We start from the raw sequence: 16,403 nt of genomic DNA, 5'->3' as shown, positions 1-16,403 counted from the left end.
TTGTACATAAATGATATAGAAAAAGACCTGAAAGGAAATATTCAGTTTTTTTCTGATGATGTGAAATTAGGTAGAGCAATTGTTAATTAAGCCGATATGGAGAGCTTGCAGGATAATTTAAATTGCTTGTCAGTTTCGGCAAAAGTTAATGGGGTGTCAGATTAATGTCAAGTTATGCATTTTGGGATAAATAGATTACAAGCTATGTATCACATTGTTGACATTGTATACTCCAGGAAATAGATGAAGCTATAGATGTATGGGTGGTGGTAGACTGAGAGTTAAAGTTTTGAGGACATATTGCTAAGGTTGCTCATAAGATTACTTGGCTATTGAAGAACACATTAACAAGTAGAGATAAGTAAGTTGTTATTCCTCTTTAGAAGGCCTTGATATGCCCACATCTGGATTACTGTGCTCAAGTCTGGTCTCCCCTGGGTTTCTTGGGGATGAGGAAGGGGTGGAGAGGATTCAGAGGCAAGTGACCAAGATGGGATTGGCCTGTGAATGTTCCCTTTGAGAATAGATTGAGGGTGTGTGGATTGCAGAAGTTGGTTGATAAGAGAAAAAGAGGGGATATGATAGAAACATTTAAGTTGCTTAAAGGGTTTCATTTGATAGATGCAAAGGAAATGTTTCAGTATTTGGCTAGAGGGACCAGAACAATGGGTCATCCCTGAAAATTGAATAAAGATGTGGTCAGTAGGGATGGGAGGACTAGATTTTTTGCTGGGAGAGTGGTGAATGAGTGAAATGGGTTGCCAGAGTCAGTTGTGATTTTCCTGTTAGTAGATTCAATAAGATTTATGATAGATTGGGTCTCCCATGATGAGTGTTCGGATTCCATGGAGTGCCCATATAATAATTCCAGAAATACAAAAAGTGTAGTACTTAGCACATGGCCATACAGTTACTCTCATTCAGTGAACCTGTATTATTATTTAATAGCATGTTTTTAGATAAATAGCACAATAAGATATTTTTTTTTTAAAAAAAGGTTAAATCTCTCTCATCACACACACACACACACACACCATTCTTAAAATTGAATTGTAACACGAAGAGATGAAGATATGGTCTGGGGGGGGGGAAGAACTTAAAGAGAAAGAGAGAGAGAGACTGCATGAATGGCTTGCATCATTAGCAATGTAATGATGCTAGTGATTCATGGACAGTTTTTTTGGTATAGTAGGAGGTCCCCCCCCTACTCCCATAATTGGCAGAATTAGAATCCTGTAAAGTGAATTCAGTAGTATAGTAACATGTATTTCTAGCTAATAATACATACATTATACAGTACATTATTATATGTAATTCAATACATTATGTATGATAATGATGTATGTTGTGTTATTCTTTTCGAGAATTATCTCAGATAACTACCCTACCATTTAACATTTTTGCACCTTGGGCATGCGCATTGGTCACCTAATGACACTGATATCATTAGCCCATCCTAGATCTCTGCCAGACTTGATAGTATGTGAGATGTTGTGTTAATGTTATTATTTTTTTAATGTATAATATATATATATATATATACACACACACACACACACACATATCAGTGTCCTGTATGGATAGGACACTGAACTATATGTTTTCAGGAAGAAATATAATATAGGTAAAATATATAGGTAATCAGGAAGAAAAAAGGAACCTTTGAATACATTTTTTGAATAACTTTAGAAAGAATGGAAGAGGAAGGTAAAAAAGCTGCATTCTCCATGTTTGGAACTGGACAGTAATTATATGTCATGTTTTTATAGGTTTGTAGGAATAGTGGTAGTCCCCAGAATAGCACCCATGAAAACAACTGTAAAAGAGAGAGAATGCAGAAATGAGGAAGTGACTGGAGTAACTCTGTAAAAGAGAGGGATCAACAATTAACTGGCTCACCCTCTTCTGCATAGCATCAATCAATTTTAATAAGTTTTTGGTGCATCACCCCATATGTGAGAAGAATATGCTAAGGTAGTGCAGATTTGGGATTTACAGTCTTAAGAGTTGTACAGATGAGAATTGAGGTTTTGAACTGAAAAAGATGACTAGTTTTTTAGTGGTAGAGAATGATGTGATGTTCTCATTCCAAAAGAGGCTAGAGATGTAAGTCACTTTAAGAAAAGCATGGATCTTGGTGTTATCACAAGTGAGGGAAGGTATTTGCTGTTTTTCTTTCATGAAATAAGAGAGCTATACATTTCAGATCATTTTCTTTGCTAAAAGTTCTACAGACATTATTATTGCAAGAGTTGTTTCAAGTAACCCTTTAGGTTGTCTTTTAGCAACTTTAAATATTAGAGATGTAGAAGTTTTACACAATATTTATCGCCACTTAACTTTGAAAACTGAAAATAATGCATATTATCATGTGTGATAAAGTGGGGGGGGGGGTAATTGATTTTTTTTTTATTGATGGCCCTGTGCAAGATTTTATTTTTGGTCCCCCCCGTTTTCAAAAAAACTAATAAAAAAAAAGATACAATAGAAATAGAAATTTTGTTTATAAATATTATGTTTATTAATATAATTAACGGCTATTTTAGCCTGTTTTTGTTTAGGAGTGTCCCTTATATTTAATACATTGGCTAACATAACTCAAAAGGGGTATATATATATTTTAGGGCGTTATGGTCGAGTGTAGAAGGCAATTATGGCAGAATAAAAAATGTGGAAAAATTATGTACATACCTTGATTTTGGTTTAACGATACCTTCTAAATCCAAGCTCTTGTTGAGAGGGGGGGGGGGGAAGAGAGGGAAAGAACATGGGGGTGTACTTGAGACACGGGAAATAAGCTTGCGAACCCGGGTTACTATTAATAATATATATGTAAATATATATATATATATATTATTTTGTTGTGGGGAGAGGGGGGGGTGAAGAAGGGGAAGGGTATCCTTATGTGGAAACTGGGGCAAGGGTTTATGGGGTGTGGACCGTTTCGGTCATTGTCGGAACTTTGTGGGAATGACTGTAGGGCTATGTCAAGGCTGCAAGATGTATCTGCCAAATTTGGGCATTTGTTGTCGTTAAATGGCCGGAGGTGTGGCTTAATTTGTAAGTTTTGGAACATCCAACATTCGGAAATTAGGTAGGGGCGGTGGACGTTGATAGAATTTCCATCGCATTTTATGGCAATAGTTTTGGATATTCTAAGCATCGTTTCGTTTACTTGTTTGTCAATGATTATGGCTTTGTCAATTTGTCCACACCCCGTAAACCCTTACCCCAGTTTCCACATAAGGATACCCTTCCCCACCCCCTCTCCCCACAACAAAATAATATATAAATATGTTACCGCTAAAGTGTGAAAACCGTTAATGTGCACATTACCTAGATAATCTGCAGATTAACTGATTTGCTCTGTTAACGTGCAGAATCAAGAGTTTTCCGCATTTTACCTAGGTAATGTGCACATTAACGGCTTCTGTATCATTAAAGTTCAAAAGTTTGTTTCTCTCATTTCCTTTCCCTACTCCTTCCCCCCTCTCCCTCCACTTTTAGTTTGGTTTTTTAATAAGTAAACATAATTTTATCATATGTTTTTTTTCTTAATTGTAATAATATTTTAAACCGTTTGATTCCTTGTATTATATTAATTGATTGATGATTGATTCTATCAACTAATTTGTTGATTGTTTGATTGTATTAACTTGATTCTTTAGATATCAAAAAATAAATAAATAACATTATCATAATTTAAACATATAGAAACGTTGCTGTTGTTCCAGCAAAGATCTTATTTTCACTTTAACAAGTGCCTAGTAGGTAATTTGAGAAATGAAACAATTTTCCGCACATTAATGGATCACCATAGTTAATCTGCACAATACCTAGATAATCTGCAGAATAACTGATTTCTGCACTTTAGCGGTAACATATATATATTTATATATATATTATTAATAGTAACCCAGGTTCCCAAGCTTATTTCCCATGTCTCAAGTACACCCCCATGTTCTTTCCCTCTCCCCCCCCCCCCCCGTTTCAACAAGAGCTTGTATTTAGAAGGCATCGTTAAACCAAAATCAAGGTATGTACATAATTTTTCCACATTTTTTATTCTGCCATAATTGCCTTCAACACTCGCCCATAATGCCCTAAAATATATATATACCCCTTTTGAGTTATGTTAGCCAATGTATTAAATATAAGGGACACTCCTGAACAAAAACAGGCTAAAATAGCCGTTAATTATATTAATAGTGTTTAAGAGGAGTAGCATGGGAATTTCCCAGAAATTATACTTAATTATGTTTATGAATCGGCCCCCATGGCAGCGAAATTTGAAAATGAAAATATAATACTGATTATTTTTTTTGATGCCTTTCAGACCCCCCCTGCGTCCTGGTCCCTGTGTCTGTGCACTCGTTGCACCTGTCTAGTTATGGCACTGTAAATCTGCATAGAAAAACAGAGCCAATCTCCATGGAAGATCCAGTGTGGTTTTCTGTAGAGATTGTTCTGTCTGTGTTTAATCATAAGGCAGTGGTTCTCGACCTTTATGATTTATGTACCCCCCCCCTGGAAATGTGTATGTAACTAGCATACCTCATATATAGATAGATAAAACTATAGTTATAGCATAACAATGGGAATAAAATAAAGCATACGATATGTTGCATTTTGTATTCATAAATTACATGTATCGATAAACACAAAGAGTGACATAAACAATTTAACAAATAAATCTTATAAAATTATAAACATTTAGTCTGAGTAGTTTAGTCTTCAGTTTACTTCACAGTAAACTGAAGACTAAAAATAACTTTAAGCACAGCAAGTGAAATAAATCACAACAAATACATAGTAAGAAGGCATCACTTAGAATAGATGTTTTGACTGGGCAGTCAGTTGTTCAGGTAGGTTTGGCTCTCAGGTAGGGAAGAGGAGGGAGGATTGACAAGCATGTATATAGGCATGAACTACAGTGCCACGCTTTGTCAGTCAGTTGTCAAAATTAATCAGTATCAGTGTTGCCAATTTAGCGACTTTTGAGTTCTCACAGCATATCCCCAAAAATTTTACCACATACTCCCAAGGAATATGTATACAACAGGTTGAGAACCACTATCATAAGGGATAGTGTTCCAGTAAAGAAAGCAGCTGTCTGAGTGTTAAATTGTTTGTTGAGAATTGTGGACATTAGAAATCATAAGATTAATCTTGGAGTGTGAATTTATCTCTCTCTCTCTCTCTCTCTCTCTCTCTATGGAAGTGGACAAAGTACTCAGGCAAGTTACTTGACCTGACTGAGGTAAATTGGTACTCTAATAACAATATTATATATGAAATATCATGTGGTATTCTTTTTACTTGAATTAAAAGTTGTCTTCCTTCAAATATAGGCTCGTGATATCTACCGCAAAACATCTGGTCAACAACAAGTACTAGCTTTGGATTCAATATTTAGGAAGAATTTACCAGATTGGGGAAAGTAAGCATAATATTGATTTTTTTTTAATCTACTTGTGTATCCCATTTAAAAAATAAGAGAAATAATAATAAAAAAATTGAAACTTTTACTCACAGAAAAATTTTCTTTTTCCCTTGGATTTCTTCATGTGCAAAATTTTAATCTTTGCAAAAAGTCAGAAATCAAAGTATGATGCAGTGTAAAGTTGTGAAATAGGAATTTACTTTGTCATCCAGAGTTCTTAAAATAGCATACTATTCTAACTCTTTAAGATATCCTAATAATCTGCATGCTTATTTCTTTAAAATAATGACCAGAAGTTTCAACAGCAACCCTGTGTTTGCAGATTATCTCTTGTTGTTACAGACTTAACAAAGATTTTTAAAGTAAGCTTCACTTTTAAAGTAGTTTCACTTTGAAGAACCTTTTTTTTTAAAGGTGACTCCCGGGTTTACAAAAGGTTGTTAACCTACCTGTGGTAGGGTTTTTTTTAACATAATCTGGAAGTTCTGCTCTGGAGATTTACGAGGATTGTTTGAGAAGTTTGTTAAATTTCCAATAGACACCAACACAATTCGTTATTCATACCAGTGTCAACATGTATCATCTTTTTCATGGCCCCTGGAAAATTTTAGCTATACGTGCCACGTAGTTCTCGTTTGGCAAACATTTAAAATAACCATGTTTGCATTTTTCATAAAAATGGTAAAAAGCAAGTTTGGTGCAGTGATAAAACATTTTTATTTGAAGAAGTGGATGGCTGCGCAGATCAAAGCCAAGTTAGATGCAGTTCATGGGGACTCTGCACCAACATTAAAGAACTATTTATTTTTGGATAAATGAGTTTAAACTTGGTCTTAAGTCCATCAAAGATGAAGAGCTCTCCGGACACCTGACTGAGGTCACTATGAAGGAAATGATTGACAAAATCCATGTTATCGTTATGGGAGACCACCGAGTGAAAGTGCATGAGACTGCTTTGATTGTGGGCATCTCAACTGAATGGGTGTATAATATTTTGCATGAAAAATTGCACACAAAAAAACTGTGTGTGTGATGGGTGCCACGATTGTTGACTGTCAATCAAAAACGCATGCAAAAAAAAAGACATTTCAGTGCAGTGTTTGGCAATATTTAATCGCAATTTGCAGGATTTTTATGTCGATTTTCATGACTGTAGATGAAACTTGGATCCACCACTACACACCTGAGTCCAAGCAGCACTCAAAACAGTGGACAATGCCAAGTGAAAGAGCACCGAAAAAAAGGAAAAAAAAACGAAGACCGTTTTGTCACTGGGAAGGTGATGGACATTGTTTTTTAGGATTCCCAAGGAATTATCATGATAGACTATTTGGAAAAGGGAAAGACAATAACAGGAGTCTATTATGCATCACTGTTTCTTCATTTCTTCTTTTTTTAAAAGAAGAAATGAAGAAAAAGAGCATTTTTTCTATGCCAAGATTGGCACAGAAAAAAATGCTCTTTCATCAAGACAATGCACCATCCCACACATCGTGATGGACAATGGAAAATCCCAAAAACAGAAGCGAGAAGGCACGGATCCAGACATTGAGAAGGCTCTCAATCAGTGGTTCTCTCTTGTAACTGGACAAGCCGCGCGTGTTAGTGTTGAAATGTTAAAAACCAAAATGGAAGAGTTGGTTAGAAAGCTGGGCCATATGAGCTTTAAAGCTGCAAATGGTTAGTTATCACGATGGAAAACTAGACATAAATAAAATTTCATGTTACACAGTGAAATTCAATTAAACTACCCAAATTACTGCAGAAGTTTAGTCCTGTTGAAATCTATGATATTAACGAAACAGATCTGTTTTACCATGCCACATTGAATGGTTCCCTGCGCTATAAACTTGCAGTGCTGGTAGGCTCAAAAAAAAGCAATCAATCGTTACCATGTTGTGTTGCTGTAACATGTCAGATAGTGACAAATGGAAACTTTTGATTATTGAAAAAGGCAGCAAGCATTGATGCTTTAAAGGACTTAGAATGGACAGAATGGAATGGCTAATGAGACGTGATGCAGAATTGCAATAAAATTCAAGAAAACTTCTGCTGCTGAACAGCTGTGTGGCACACCCTCAACTAGATTCTTTGAAAAACATTCAACTTGAATTTCTTCCTGCTAACACCACATCCCTGGTACAGCTACTTCAAAACAACTGAAGAAAATCTACTGGCATCATCTTCAGTGGTGCAGAGGTTACCATTTTACAGGCAGTACAGTTTGTTGCAGATAGTTGCTGAGAAATAAGCAGCAAAACAATTCAAAACTGCTTGGCTTATTATGGTTTTAAGAATTCAGACCAGGAAATGTCAGATATGACTGATAATGAAAAGGAAACCATTTTGGAACTGCAACATGTCAGTAACTATGAAAGTTTTTATTCACTGACAATAGCCTTCAATGTTACAATGAAAATGAAGATTGTGAGGATTCAGTTGTTGAACAAATTGCAACAAAATGTCTAAATACCCTCGAAGACAAGGAAATGAATGAGGATGACACACCTGAACATGAGCGAGTGACTAACCAAGAAGGCAGGAAATTTATTGCTGAATTATAATGCTACTTTATACAAGAAGACAGTCCTTTATCTGACTTAGATATTTGTGCTGATTTTGTTCAGTTACAGTCTAGAAAGGGAACATGTCAGGGTACTGATGCTGTCACATATATGTACATTTAGTTTTTTAAATGTATATATATGTGACAGTATCAGTATCCCTAAAGAGGTCAATTATATATAGGTATTTATCAAAGAAGCATATTGTCCCTAACAGGTATTTTGGAGAAATTTATCGAGTATACCCTGACATGTTCCCTTTCTAGACTTTAGTTTGCTTCACAGTAAACTGAAGATTAAAAATAACTTTAAGCACAGCAAGTGAAAGAAATCACAACAAATACATAGAATAGTAAGAAGGCACTCACTTAGAATGGATGTTTTGACTGGGCAGTCAGTTGTTTGGGTAGGTTCGGCTCTCAGGTAGGGAAGAGGAGGGAGGATTGACAAACATGTATAAACATGAACCACAGCGCCACGCTTCGTCTTCTAGACTGTAACTGATTTTGTTTCAGTTACAGTCTACAAAGGTAACATGTCAGGGTACACTGGATAAATTTGTCCAAAATAACTGTTAGGGACAATATGTTTCTTTGATAAATACCTATATATAATTAACCTCTTTAGGGATACTGATACTATCACATATATGTACATTTAGTTTTTTAAATAAAAACATGGTTAGCAAAGGTATACTGAAAGTTTGTCTATTTTTAAACATTTTTAACTTTTTGTGATATTTTAGCTTTTTCCATAAAATTTCGTATAATTGGGGCAGCCACTTAATTCCAACAAAGTATTTTAGTCCTGATGTTTCTCAATTAACCAGAGTCCACTATTAATTTTTAGATGGCAGTCACAGAATCATCTACCTATCTGGACTAACAGCATGTTATTAATTCTACTCAGTTCAGTTAATGCAGTAGCATGCCATTCTGGCAAATACTTTTGAATAATTAAAGAATATCAGTTGCAAAAATCTCCATTACTTTATTTAACTCATCTGTTTACTATAATAAAATATGAGTCCTCTGTTTAGCTTCTCATGAAACTCCTATAGAACTCCAGTGTCTCCCTTATCCACTCATTCCTAAATTCTGTTCTTAAATATGTACCTCTTATGCGATTCCCACCCATGAAATGTTATTAGTAAACTCATAGCACATTTGTGCCATGAGTGAGCTCAGGATTTTTCCCCAATTTTTATTAATTTTATATAGATATTTGTAATTTTTTATTTTTGTTTTACATAGTCTGGAAAGTCTTCTCTCTAGAGAAAACCAAACATGGAACTTTTTTACACCACTTCAGGCCTCCAATAAGCAGGGCAGTGGTCTCACACTAGGCAATGATATTCATATCCCACCTAAAGACATTCACAAACATCTATGTCTGCAGTGGGATTTGAACCTATGACCTGTTGGTTGACAAGCAGGAACGCTAACCAGGCCAGCAAGACCAAAATTCCATATTGTTCTCTTCCACTCTTCACTCAGACACCCGATAGCTGATAAGGTAATGGGCATCTGACTGAAAATTGTAATGTATTTTCAGATGGAGATGGGGAGAGCATATTGCTGAACTCTCTTCCTCCCTTACCCTGCCCCTCTCTCTTTCTCTGCTTCATGTGCACATACAACTTACACACTGATTTCACATTAGTTCAGAAATCAATAAACATAATATACTAGGGGTTTGAGAGTGCTTGACCTAGTAATTGCATCTGAGAAAATGACTATTATGAATATGACCATATTGCCGCCAATTTGGTGAGCGTGATCATGATCATAAGGTCTTGACCTGGGAAGTGGCTAAAGGTGTGGAATTTTCAATTAAGACAGGGTACATGTGGAATTACCCAGATGGTAAGTAAGACAAGCTTAGGAGATTGATTGGATCAGTGCCATGGCATGTTAAACTGCAAGAGCTGAATGTTGATAGTGCATGGGAAGTGGTTAAGGAGTGTTTGAAGAAGGTAATGGCTGACTGCATACCTAGAGTCTGGAGAATAAATCAAGTGGGAGTTAAATGGATGAATAACACCATTAAGCTTGAGCTGCAAAAAAAAGAAACAATTGTGGATGAAATTTAAGGTGAAAGGTGACCTGCAGGCACACGAACAGTACAAAGCACAGGCCAGGAAGGTAACTAGTGTGGTAAGAAAAGCAAAAGCAGATTATGAAAGGAAATTAGCAATGCAAGCTAAAATGAATCCCAAACAGTTCTTTCAATATGCTGCTAGTAAAAGAAAAAATGTATACGGCAAAATAATTTTAAGGAATGCCGATGGCAGGGAAGTAACTGAATCAGCTGAAATAGTAGAATTACTAAGTGAACACTTTGCAAGAGTATATCATCCAGGCCATGATATTGCAGGAATGAGAGAACAAATGGCTGATACAGGAATTGAAGTGAATGAAATCGAGGTGAATAGTATATTACAGAACATTAATGTAAATACATCTGTGGAATTGGATGGTATACCAACTTGAGTCTTATGTGAAGCAGCAAAGGAATTGTCATTTCCCTTGACCATATTGTTTAATTTAAGTCTCAGCTCTGGGTTAGTTCCGAGGGGGTGGAAAGAGGGGAGAAATAGTTCCATTGCATAAAGGAGTTTCCAAGACTGTTGTTGCAAATTACTGACCGATCAGCATATCAGGAATCATTGTCAAGGTTTTGGAGATATTAATCAAATGATTAATGGATAAAATGGATACTGTACGGAGGACAGCATGGTTTTTTTGTGAAGGGTAGATCATGCCTCAGTAACTTGCTCGTGTTTTATAATACAGTGACAGCCAAACTAGATAAGGGTAATGGATTTACAGTAATACTGCTGGACTTTGCTAAGGCCTTTGACAGGATACCACATGGAATTCTAATCAGTAAACTGCAGCACATGGGGATGGATATAGGGTTGGTGAGATGGATAGGAGGGTGGTTGATAGAGAGATGTCAGAGAATAGTTTATTCAGGAATGGAGTTCAAAAGAAGGCCTATTACTAGTAGTGTGCTGCAGGGTTCTGTTCTTGGACCACTGCCATTTAATTTGTTCATTTATTTGCTGATGATGCAAAGTTGGGTAGAGTAATAGTAAATGTACATGATGTCAAAATTTTACAGAATGATTTGGATAGATTGGCAGTCTGGGCTAATGAGAATGGATGTCAGTAAAGTGTAAGGTTTTGCATTTCTGGGTGAAAAAATTAGCAGCAGTATATCGAATTGGTGGAACTGTACTCCAGGAGGTTGACAAAGCTAAAGATTTGGGTGTGATGGTGGATAGGGAGTTGAAATTTAGTGGGCACAAAGCAAAAGTGGCTAAATCAGCTCATCAGATCATTTTGTTACTGAAGAATACTTTGATGAGCAGAGATAAGCAAGTTATTGTTCCTGTTTATCCAGCCTTAATAAGACCTCGTCTTGACTACTGTGCCCAGATCTGGGCCCCCTGGGTTTCTTCATGATGGGGAGGAGGTAGAGAAGATCCAGAGGTAGGTGACCAAGATGATAGCTAGTCTATGGAATGAACCTTACAAGAACAGGTAGAAGATCTGTGGGTTACAGAAATTGGTTGATAGGCAGAAAACTGGCGATATGATTGAGACATTCATATTACTGGAGGTCTGATGATGGGAGAACTAAGGGCCATCCATGGAAACTGAGCAAGAGTGTAGTTAGCAAGGGTGTTAGAACTAGGTTATTTACTTGGAGAGTGGTGAATGAGTGGAATAAGCTGCCAGAGTTTTTTGTGGGTGCCATGACTGTGAATGAGTTCAAAGCAAAGTATGATAGATACTGTGCGAATGCAGAATAGATTCTTGATATGATGTTTAGGACCTCCCTCGATGAGTCTAAGGACTCCTTGGAGTTGCTCTTAATAATAATAATGAATTTTCCTTAGACAGTTGGAAAATAAAAAACGAATAACATAATCTTGTCTTCAATTTTTATGTAAGTTGCTACGTGCTAATTTTTTGGCACCATTTGATTTATTCATGGAGTGCAGTTCTGTAAATTTCATGCAATTCCAAGTAAAAAAAAAAATACTTTTTTAATCTAGAAGACATTACTTACAACATTTTCAATAATTTTATTTATTGATTAATTACTGTTATAAGTATTATATAAAGTTTGAAAGACTAGTGAAATTCTTATTTCAGACCCCTTCCACATACCAGGATACGAGGTTATTTCCCGAAAGGTAATCCTGTTTATGCTAGAAACTTACTTAAGCTTACTAAGCATGCTGAAAGTTGTAAATTAGGTGAGTGTTCATTTATTTTGTATTTAATAATAATATGATTTAATTGATGTTATGAAGCAAAAGTAGGTGAGTCCAAATAATCTCACCATGCTGAATTCAAATATAGGCTTAAAATTGCCATATCACTAAACAAGGTTTTTCAGAAATGAACATAATCATTCACATGAATTTATAGCATGCATATATGCAAATTTACTTAAATTTAAAAAGTCTTCCATTTGAAAACAGTTTTCTGCTGAAAGTTGTCATTGACAGTTTCTTTGATTAAGAGTCAGCAAAATCAGCAATCATCATGTAGTTCTGCTTGCTTGCTTTCATACTCTCTTATGGAATTGTTTGCCATGTTCATTATTCATTCACAGTATCCAGGCTAGGGTGCTCAATGAGCAATGGAGGAAAGAAATCCAAATATAAATGCAGAAAGTGAATCTTTAATGATATGTTGCAATCTACAGGGTGATCATAAAGTTTCACAACCCAGAAATAACATATATCTTTGTCAAGGTTAATTACAATTATATGAAAAATGAAATGGCTAGAAATACAAGTTATAATTGGACCTTTATAACAAAAGAAGAATAGGAACCTCATTATAACATATGTTGAAAGTGGCCACGTCCTTCGTGAATGCAAACTCGCGCCCTTTTTACCATTTGATGCCACCTTGTGAAGCACTTGCACACTGATATTTTCAGTCGCTGTTGAAGAGTTCATCCAGTGTATGAGGAGTATTCTGTTAAACAACACCTTTGAGATACTCCCAAAGGAAAAAATAAGGCAGTGATCTTGGAGCCCACAATTCTTTCAAGATGAGATGGTCGCCAAAAAATGTATGGTACTATTCAACATGTGGCATATGGCACTGTCTTGCTGGAAACAACAATGGCATTTGCTGACATCAAAGAATGCTATGAACTGTTTGATTATGTCTTGGTAGATGGAACTATTCACTGTCATTTCAAAGAAAATGGGTCCACTATACAAAACACCATGGTATCGCACACCAAACCCCAATTTTTTGAGAATGCAAAACTTTTTCGTGAGAAGCATGTGGATTTTCACATGGCCAAATTCTATTGTTTTGACTATTCACATACTCACTGAGGTGAAATCAGACTTTGTCATTGAAGAAAACTGTATCAAGCATCTCTATACCATGTTCTTCAATGAATGAATGTAACCATCTGCAGAAGATTATCTGTTTGCCTTTATCTGGGTCCTTCAGTTCATGGACTGAGTGTACACTATATGGATGAAGGTGTAACAATCTTGAGGCTTTCTGAACACTACCATATAACATTGATGATTGCGCGTCACAAGTTTCCTGAGTTTTTTTGTTGGGTATGGCTGCAGTGCTCTCTTTACCCCATCCATTTTATCGTCAGTCAAAATGGAGGGTCTTCCAGAGTGATTCCTATCTGGAATAGATCCAGTTTCCCAAAAATGCTGCACTAATCTCATCATGATTAGTGCAGGAATATCTTGTAGAATATTTCTCGCGAAATTCCTAGGCAACACATGCATAAGAATGATTAGCAAAATAACTTTCCAAAATGAAATCTCGTTCTGGCTAGGAAAAAGACTTTTCACTTCCACAAGTGAACAAAGCTACGCTGAGAACAACCTGTACATATCACAGTGAACTCGACATCTCTGATAGTTTGTAATAATATGATGGTGACATCTAGTGGCATTAGAAATGATTTTAACAATTTGAAGCAATTGGTACAAAATCAAACTTTTGGTTGTGCAACTTTACAATCACCCTGTACGAGAGCTTTGTAATCGTATGAGTTTGTATGCAAATAAAAGTACTTTTCTTTCATTTTTATCCCACTTATTCTTGGGAATTGCTAATTTTTAAACAAAAATATCACTATTCATATTTAAAGCCATAAAAAAATATTTTCATCAAATGGAATTTAATGTGGAGCAGCAGTGAGGGTATTTTTCAGGTTGGAGGATGTGAAATGCTTTTCTCCCGTCGTGCTAAACTCTGTTGAATTATCCATTTTTAACCTCAGAAGGCACATATTAATGGGAAAAAGAAAATGTTGTATGGATTAATAAAGAGTAAAAGAAGAAGGAACAATGAGGAACAAGGTTTTTTTAATAAATGGAGATGAAAAAAACCTAGTGACCACTGGAAGAGAGAATAGAATGATGTGGCAAATAATTAGAGATCTTTTAAACATGAAAGCCATAGGGAAATAAACTGGGATGAATACAGAGATGAGAAAAATAATCGGAGGTCTGTCAGAGATTGAAAAAGTATTAACCCCTTAACATACAAAGACGTCTGTGACATGTCTTTTGTTTATTGCACCAAAATTGATTTTGAATTTTGGTTTTACATATACAGGGTGTTCGGGATAAATTTGACAGTTTCGTAAGGAAAAAGAAAATCTTCTTTGTATCTATTAAATTTAATGAATTGACAAAAAAACATTACAGGCAGAGTTAATTACAATACTATCAACAAGATTTACTCAAAATAACCACCATTAGCATCGATCACAGCTTCAATTCTGCTTCGGAACCTCGAACAAGCTGATGCTACAGTCTCCCTGGGAAGGGCCGCAAAAACTGTTTTAATTTTATCCATTAACTGGGCTTTTGTATTACTGGAAGTGCGATTGGTGTCTTTTTCAACTGCGCCCCATACAAAATAATCCATGGGGTTAAGGTCTGGGGAGTTTGGAGGCCAAACATTTGGACTGGTGAAGTCGTAGAAATTTTCAGACAACCATTTTTGACTTTTCCCAGAGGTGTGGCAAGGGGCCGAATCCTGCTGCCATACATACGGCCTACCATTGGCTACCCTTGTTATCCAGGGCTTGACTACAGTTAGCAACTCCACGAACAAAGCCCGAATTCCAATGCCAGGGTTCTTCAACACCTGTTCCTGCAGATTTGCGAGGAATTCTGCTGTACGAACGCAATCAGATCGTCTGCTAGGGATCTTTCTTCTTGCTACATCCTCGTAGTCACCATTGCAAGTCTCTAGTTCATGCCTGATTGTTTTTACTGTATTCAGGGAGCATTGGGCAGCAGTCGTAATATCCTTATTTTGATGGCGGGCACGAATCATCATGATACAAGTTATTCTCTTCCATGATTCAGGTGGGTTCCAGCTATCCATCCTTTCTGACATCTTGTATATGAATGAAGAAGGGTCCAAACTTTTAAATGAAGAGAAGTGTGTGTTAATACATGTAACTTACGGAAAAATATAATTAATTATAAATATGTCAAATTTATCCCGAACACCCTGTAAATACAATCGAATATAGACACTAGACAATCTTGTGCCTATTTCCTTTCAGCCAAGAAAAGTTGACAACTGCGTGTATCAGCTATTTCGTTTGCGTTTGCACAAATTCATCATTATTTTTCAAATAATGATGAATTTGATCCAGCAAATCACTCTCACCCAAAAAATTGGCAGAAAAATGACCGCTTTCTGATTTTTAATTGGTACGTTAAGGGGTTAAGGAAGTTGAAGAATGGAAATTCCCTGGATGTTAGATGATTTGGCTGTTAAATTGTGATCAGATTTTCTGGTAGTTCAGGATTGAAATGGTTGAGTGATATCTCATGATTGGATCATGAGGATTTTTGTCTCAGTATATAAAAGTGCCTCAAAAGGAATATAGTAACTACAGAGGAATAACAGTATTATACACAAAGCTGTATGAAAGAATAATGGCAACAAGAATATGAGATAAAATAGAAGTATATTAAAGAGAAAAGCAGTTTAGTTTTAGAAAAGGGGATCACTTGTTGATTTGATTTTTACTATAAGGAAAATGATAGAGAATTTGGAATTTTCTAAATTTCCATTATTTGTTTGGACAAGGTAGATGGTGAAAGTTTATTTTTCACTTGGTTAGAGTATAATAAATTTAGTTTAATCCTTTATCCAAGTGTGAGCAAATAAAGTTTGCGCCTGAAAGTATCTTCAGGACTGGGGTAAGGTGGTACAACACCAGGACACTCCTTGCAAAGGTGGAGCAAGCTACTGAGATGGGAGTGTTGGTAGCTTGCTCCACCTTTGCAAGGAGTGTCCTGGTGTTGTACCACCTTACCCCAGTCCTGAAGATACTTTCAGGCGCAAACTTTGTTT

At 36.0% G+C, this 16,403-nt stretch overlaps 1 protein-coding gene across 2 annotated transcripts in view; it reads left to right on the top strand.

Annotated features, from left to right (window-relative positions):
- LOC150098746 (structural maintenance of chromosomes flexible hinge domain-containing protein 1-like) overlaps positions 1-16,403 on the top strand; it is a 733,568-nt gene that overhangs the window by 649,578 nt on the left and 67,587 nt on the right. For both annotated transcript variants that reach the window (XM_090405871.1, XM_090405872.1), the window contains exons 44-45: positions 5,352-5,440; positions 12,174-12,277. In XM_090405871.1, the coding sequence (XP_090261997.1) occupies positions 5,352-5,440; positions 12,174-12,277 (193 nt within the window). The remainder of the gene's footprint in view (positions 1-5,351; positions 5,441-12,173; positions 12,278-16,403) is intronic.

This window comes from Typopeltis vanoorti, chromosome 15 (assembly GCF_054136105.1).
Source record: "Typopeltis vanoorti isolate ZY-2024b chromosome 15, IOZ_Tvanoo_1.0, whole genome shotgun sequence".
NCBI lineage: Eukaryota > Metazoa > Arthropoda > Arachnida > Uropygi > Thelyphonidae > Typopeltis > Typopeltis vanoorti.
This window is presented reverse-complemented; position numbering and strand designations above follow the sequence as displayed.